General features: G+C 31.9%; 1 protein-coding gene across 2 annotated transcripts; it reads right to left on the bottom strand.

The window, feature by feature from the left end:
• Window positions 1-1,834: 1,834 nt before the first annotated feature.
• On the bottom strand, window positions 1,835-7,580 carry LOC132720796 (uncharacterized). 2 transcript variants are annotated; one of them, XM_060705016.1, is made up of 2 exons: window positions 7,499-7,580; window positions 1,835-2,628 (listed from the first exon to the last, which is right to left on the bottom strand). In XM_060705016.1, the coding sequence occupies exon 2, from the start codon at window positions 2,622-2,624 to the stop codon at window positions 1,926-1,928; it is 699 nt and encodes a 232-aa protein (XP_060560999.1). In that variant the 5' UTR covers window positions 2,625-2,628; window positions 7,499-7,580; the 3' UTR covers window positions 1,835-1,925. The 2 variants fall into 2 exon arrangements, with proteins under 2 accessions (XP_060560999.1, XP_060560998.1); XM_060705015.1 differs by lacking the exon at window positions 7,499-7,580 and adding an exon at window positions 5,144-5,439.
• Window positions 7,581-7,861: the final 281 nt, after the last annotated feature.

A 7,861-nucleotide genomic window follows, 5' to 3' on the forward strand; every position in this document is an offset into this window, starting at 1 on the left:
AAAGAAAGATGTTTAACTGGTCAAAATCTGAATTATTTTTTATAAATTTATAAAAAAGTATATTTTTCTCATAAAGGGCTTTTCATTGATACATACATATTCGGAACAAAAGTGTGTCGTTGAGTACGTCGTTAAGGGTCTCTAATTGTTATAAATTAAAATGTTTAACATACAAATGATGAGATCATATACAACTGTGACGTATTGTCATAACCAAACCTATCATAGCTTTTAATGATGATGATGATGATGATGTGCGAGAGTTTTCAAATTATATGTTTTGACAAATTTTAGCGCGCACACACGCACACAAGCACACGCACCAAATTTTGACACCTGTTTCATGGCGTTTTAAGTTCAAACTTTAAGAAAAGATGGTATCTAAAAATAAATAATGAAAAAAAAAAAATATATCCACATGTATATCTACTCGTAAATGTAAGTTTGAGGAGACAAAATCAAAAAATTATCTGCAGGATGCGATATCCCAATGAAAACAACAATATTACTTGAAAATTGCAGATTCGGTTTGATTGAGCCTGTTCATGAAATACAATAAAAAAGCGAAACTACCCATACGCTCTCTAGCACCGGCTTATAGGGGTTTTCCATCTTCAAGACAAGTTGTGCTGGAATCAAAGAACTCGAAAGACGAGAAAAAATATATAACACTATTGAAGACAAGCTAAGCGAAATTGACTTCATCCGGTGCTAGGGAGCGTGATAGATGCTGCATCTTTACATTATCTCTTACGAGTAGACTCAACCAAACCGAGTCTACAATGTTCGTGAATTATTATTATTATTATTATTATTATTATTGCTTCCGAAACATCACCCTTTTTCTGTTTTTTCAAGATAACAATTTTAGTTTTAATTTTTTTGATAAAAATCCTTGAAAAAAATAACGAAAACAATCATAAAACAACATAAAGTGTACGGTCAAATCACAATAACTTTGTGCAATCGTGTCACATTTAAAGCAGCACGCCCCCAGATTCGTGCTAATTTTCATGAAAATTTTGATAACGTATTTTGAAAGAAAAATACTGTGAAGTAAATAAAGAAAGTAATTTACACATTGCAATCGACACTTAAAGTCCACGCAAATTACGTAAAAGGAGGACAAAATAATAATGAAAATATGCAAAAATAGCCTTTACTGCGTTTGTCATGCAGTAGAAATACGGTGCTGAAAACTGCAAAATCAGTAATTAATTGCATGTAACATGTACAAATATTACTTGATTCTTTCTTCAAAATCTTAGTCAATTTTTCTCAAGTTTGAAATATTTTGGCTCTTCTGGAGGCATGCAGCTTTAAACTTAGAATGTGGCGGGTCTCAACAAGGGAACAACGATTACATGGTCTATTAAAATTAAATGTTTGATATTTTAGCATTGCTTACAATCTAATATTCAATATAATATTGAAAACTGACATTAATGGTTAAATGCAGAAATCTATATTAGAAAAAGTCGAAAATTGCTCCTTTTTTAAAAATGTTAAACTTTACATTTTCTAGCACATGTAAATACAGTTGTTATTTGACAAAGCGGTTATTTATTGATATTTTGTAACAAAGCAATCGAGGGTGATTATTATGTTAATACATGTATATTTCAGAAGTTCCTAAACCTTGTAAGGTATAAATTAATTAACAACTTTCTAGAATCGTTAACAGTCAATTATGTTGTTTTCAAGTAAAAAAGGAGCGACACTTTGACCTCTGATGTATTGCGGTCATACTCAAAAACCTTGACCTTATAAAATAATTTTGCAGGAGCGTTCTGTGTGCTTTCCTATAGTTGTAAAAATAAAAATAATCAATGTAGAAATGTATGTAACATTGTAATATTCTGTAATAAATAGCTTTTGTGAAAAAATAAATAAATTGAATTCAACAATAACAACATGTAAACAATTCACGCTTCGATGCTTTCGTCAAAGCCCTCATCAACACTTTCAATGTCTGTGTCTGTAGAATAATCAACCTCTTCATTTTGTTCATCCTTGGCATCGCTACGACTTTGAAGTAGGGCATATATTTCTTCAGCAAGAGCAACGGCAACCATGTGCGCTTCTGGTGAAAGCTCGGATTCGGATTCGTTGTTTTCTCCTTCTGTGGCGTTAGGTATCGATGATTTATTTTCGTTCGTAAAAGATGGCGTGCTATTGTTTTTATGCACGCCATTTGTATCATTATCCTTGAGAGATTCGTATTCTATGTCTGTGTTCTCACATTTTGGCACGGATTGTTTATATATTGCACAATTAGGGACACAGTCTATAGTGTCGTCTGCGTTGACGCTGTCGTCATTTTCTTCATCGTCTGCCTCGGTATCGTCCTCGTCTGACATGTACAAAGCATTGCGTAGCAGATGCTTGATCTGAAACATACGATATTGTTCATTCAAATGCATCTTTAGTCCAACGACTGTTGGATGATTCTGCGGAAGCTTCTCTACTTCTGTCAAGTACCATAACGCCTCTTCTGCACACTCTGCGTACCCCGTTAGAAACGTGGACATCTCATGATGGCTGTCAGAAGAGTGATGCGTATCTTCCACTGTATTCTCGAGGGTGCTCTGGGGCACGTGATTCAACGATAGGTCCATGCTCATAATTCTGTAAATACACAAAAAAATACCAGATGGGAACATGCATTTTTATGCAATCGGGTTTTTGCAATTTATTTGAAGAAAACATGTGTGTCCGATTCTTTTTCATTGCGGGTAATATCAGATTTTACAACCCTATTATACAAATCACCATGAAATGCAAGCTGTTGCCAGTTATATTTGCATATTTTGATAACTGTTTGTTTTTTTTTAATTGCAAATTTCTGTATGCGTTCTTGTTGCCCTAATAAAATCATATACCAAATGACACGAATGTGTATAATTTTCGTTTTAATTTGATGAAAAAAAAACAAACATTAAAACTGATTTTAATTGCCATTTGATGCATCAGTTGATTTTTGCTGATCGGAAGAGATGAATTTAGTATGTGTATGAAATTTCAAATGATTGAACAATTTATTAAATAAATGACATATATTCTAACAGAACGATGTGTGGAATAAATGACTTATATCAAAACTAAACGAACGATGTGAGAAATAGCTGACTTATATTCTAACAGAATGGTGTATGAAATATCTGAACTATGTCATAATTTCGAACGGTATGCGAAATATATGCGAAATAACTGACTTATGTTCCAACAGAACGATGTATGAAATAACTGACTTATATTATAACTAAAAGTTCAGTATGTGTATGAAGTGACTTATATTCTAACAGAATGTTATATGAAATAACTGACTTATATTATAGCTAAAAGATCAGTATGTGAAATAAATGACTCGAGGGCAAGCCCTGGTTATAACTTATCCGAGTTTATCGGGCGTACTCCAGTCTGAATAATTTAGTTTTCAGTACAAAAAAGACCAGTCAGAATGTAAACAAGGTAAAAATGACTTCGAAAAAAAATGATGAGACGATCATTTTGTAAGAGTTTTTTTCCTTTTTTAATTACAAATTACATGTAATCATATATTCTGATATAATTTTAACTCATAAATGAATTGGCCATAATCCAATCATGTATATTGCCATAATGTAAAAGAATGTATTCGTCTACAAATCGCAAAACTAAAGGTCTATCGTGTATTTTCACTGAAAACGGACTTTTTAAACTTCATTTATTTTATTCGTAATAAATGTTATAATAATGTAGTAAAATAGAAAAAGAAACAATGATATTTATTTGTTACAGTACAGAACATAATGTTTATGTCAAATGCCATTTGATAAAGTAAAACCAGATATCGTCCATATTTAATTTAATTGAGAGAGCTAATACACAGATTGTTTAAAGTGACATTTACGTCCATTCAAATTTGAGCCGTGACATGACAAAACCAACATAATGGGTTTGCGACCAGCATGGATCCAGACCAACCTGCGCATTCGCGCAGTCTGATCAGGATCCATGCTGTTCGCTATCAGTTCCTCTACTTGTTATAGGGTTTGTAAGCGGACAGCATGGATCCTGATCAGACTGCGCGGATGCGCAGGCTGGTCTGGATCCATGCTGGTCGCAAACCCATTATGTTGGTTTTGTCATGACGCGGCTCATTTATGTCCATCCAAGTTTAATCTTTTATTCAAGTGTAATCATTGCTCAATTCATAACACCCAAGTGTAAATGGTCAGCGACCAGTCGTAAACAGAAATAACAGGTCATTTTACCACATTTGTGTATACTATGAAAAAATAATCAATAATCCACGTGACCACTTAAATTTCTATAAATATCGCATAATGTAATAGATAAAATTAGTACACAAATATTGTCTTAAATTTAACGTAATTGATAAAGTTAACGCACGTATTGTTTAGGCGTAATGTAAATGATAAAATTAATACACAGATATTGTCTTAAATTTAACGTAATTAATTAAGTTAACGCACGTATTGTTTAGGCGTAATGTAATTGATAAAATTAATGCACAGATATTGTCTTAAATTTAACGTAATTGATAAAGTTAACGCATATATTGTTGAGGTGTAATGTAATTGATAAAATTAAAGATCCAGTATGTTGTTATTAAGGATGTAAAAACGCTTACGTGAAATTTTATATATGTATATAATTCTTCTTCTAAAACAATTTCCAAACGTCCAAAAATATGTTAAATATGTACTGAAAATGTTTATACGCATTATAAGTATATGCATTTATTTTTTATTGAAAAATCTGGTTTAAGACTTTATCAAAAATAAATTTCTAATTATCTCCCTTTAGTTACATGAAATATAAATTCGGTAATATCTCTACATATAATGCTTTTGGAACTTACAATATTGTTAAACTTTCATTTGAGCATCATATTTATCATATAAAATCATAAAAAATGAGTTACAGAAGCATGAATTATTTATTCCTAATGTAATAATTAACTATACAGCATTATATTGTTAATTTTTAACTTCTAATGAACTTTATTGTTTATTGCTAATGTAACTGTTAAGATTAAACCATTTATATACCTCATGCATTTGCTAAAGTTTGTGGGCATAAGACCCATATGTTATAATATGTTTAAACAAGCGATATAAATTATATTTTTTCTTACCTGTATTAAAATAACGCAATATCCATATTATTTCCCGATTAACTTAATTCAGTTACATTTATTTTAAAACAAAAATAAATCGAAATTATCAGCAGATTTGTAATAAAGTGTAACTTTATTTCTTAAAATTTTCAATTCGAAATATCTATAACTTGAATGTTTATCCGAGTCATTTACACACTGGAGTGATAGCAGACGACGTTTTCTGTAAGCTCGTATTTACATTTGGCTATTATGTTGATTCACGCGTACGCGACAGATGTTCCCCATAACAGCTGTCCCCACTAAACACGCCGGGTTTACCCAACTAGGGACAAAGGTTCGCTTATTAAAGGTTTTCTTCAAATGTGAGAAACCGGCATATGTGACGGAATTTAAGCGGGTAGCTATATCGAAGTTATTGGAGAGAGAGAAAAAACTGATAAAATTTGCCGATTTTATAAACGCCACTTTTGTTTACTCGGTTTAACAATAAAACAATGACTTTTAAACAAATAAGGGAATGAAACATAAGGGATTTTGATAGAACATTTAGATAATATAACAAGTAAATCATCTTTTTGGTTTTATTCGTTTCAAGCATTCAAGTGCAGAATGACATAGATTAATGATAAATGCTTTATTTGTCATGTTTAGTGTAAAATTAGAGAATCTGATACATTCGTTTACATATACTTAAGTTGATATGTAAAAACATATTATAAGTGAATGAACTGCGCATACGTTTGACTCCAGAAACTACTCAGTTAATTATAGTAATTACATGTATGAAGATATATGTATGTTCTGTTCTGCTCTATGATAAGATGGAACAAAATAACAAGATCCCAAGATTTCATTTCAAAGGTACAGCTTATTGGAATCATGTGATTTCTTTTTAAAAGCGCACAAAACAATTGAACACACAGAACTTTACAATTAAAGTAACTATTAAAAATGTATTTATTCTGGAACCTACAACAGACAGACAGACAGACAGACCATTTACTGAATACTGAATTCTTATGAAACATTTGCTGACTGAAAAAATATTGATTTACAATAATTTCAGACATGGTAAGTCAGCCACGTATTCAAAACGCTAAAATTTATAATGATATCTAAATTGCTACTAGTAAGTATATTAGCATAAAGTTACACTTCGCAAAGAGATGCATAGTCATAATTATGCGATATCTGAAAAACTTTACAACGTTTACTGTAGTAGTAAATGTGTCTACTACGCCGTGACGCATTTTAAAGTAATGGTCTATTTCGCATTTAAAAAAACATGAATTTCAAGTTTAAGTCAGTGCGACTTTCCCACACATTCTCTGCAGTTAAAAGCCGATGCAGATTGGCGCGTAATTTTAAGTATAGCAGCAGGCCCGACTTAATTGCTAATTTTGTTACTCGTTAAGATCTCAATTGTTACCTTTTAAATGCCGACACAGCTGTTAAGATGCTATTTAAAGTTAACAGATGTGTTACCATATCTGGTGTAACTCGGATCTGTCAGTCTGTGACAGAGAAAAAGAAAAGCCGAACTGCCATACTAACAATATACTTCAGTAATTTGTTTTTGTTCATAAAATGCAAGACAATTAAAGGCCTTTTGTTCAACTGACAAATCTGTTGAAAGAATTCAAATAGAATTTGAAAATTCCAACAAATTGCGATACTCTTCATGCAACTGATCCCAATTCAACGGCATATACGGTTTTTAAACAAATAACTTAAATGAAAATTATCTGAATCATTTTTGGTTTTATTGCCGATGTTTTTTTTATTTATTGCTCCGACACTTTTTCCAATTTAAAAAGCATACGAAAAAGTAACTCTTAAAGTTACTTTTGTTCAGAGCGTATGTAACTAAATTTACTTTGGATTTTCCCCAGTCTGTCGTTAGAAAATAGTATGGTAAAGTGATATAAATGTTGCCACAGCAGTATCGCTCGTTGTATAGTTCTAAGTACAATCTTAACTGAACTGTTTCAAGTTGTCATGCACATAATATGTAGATGATACCGTCACAGAGGTATCAAACGGTCCTTTATCCTGTAAGAACCCGACTAAAACACTGGTAAACAGTCCCGAAAGACAAAAAATTTAGTAATTTCAGTTCGAGTGGTTGGCAGTTAAGCTCAAGCTCGCATTCCTTTGATGTGTCTCTTGATGAAGTCTCACCCAGAAGATTTACTAAAGATTTTACATATAAAACATTATTTTCGTTATTTTTAATTCTTTGTGTACAAAATATAGATGCTAGTTTTCAAAGGTCTTGCCCAAATTAGTTACTACATATTTTACATATAAAACATTATTTTCGTTATCTTAAACACTCTGACAGTATGTACAAAATAAATCGGCACATACCAATTGCTTGTGTCTGTATCCTTTATATTAGAAACTGGTGTCCCGTCTGAAGCAACAAGGTCCCTTCGGCTGTTTGTAGCGTCTTTCACTCAGCATCGGCTTTTATGTTTACTGTTTTCATATGCCGGACGAACATATATGATACTGCAACGTGAAGGATATTGTAAAGTTATCCTATGTGCTAACTTAAAATTATCACTTTCTACAACACATGTAAACACTTCTGACCGCTGTCTAGAAATAGTATCATAGAAAAAAGCACAAATTAGCCCGCTGATGATCGTTTGCGAAATTGATGAACGGTTCAATTGCATTGTCAATAATAATTTGTGCGATGAATTATATATCATTGTACCCATGTTT

This window comes from Ruditapes philippinarum, unplaced genomic scaffold (assembly GCF_026571515.1).
Source record: "Ruditapes philippinarum isolate M1 unplaced genomic scaffold, ASM2657151v2 ctg5739_1_1_1_1, whole genome shotgun sequence".
Taxonomy (NCBI): domain Eukaryota; kingdom Metazoa; phylum Mollusca; class Bivalvia; order Venerida; family Veneridae; genus Ruditapes; species Ruditapes philippinarum.

Coding starts and splice junctions, on each gene's coding strand:
- LOC132720796 (XM_060705016.1), bottom strand. CDS start 2,624: ATGAGCATGGACCTATCGTTGAATCACGTGCCCCAGAGCACCCTCGAG.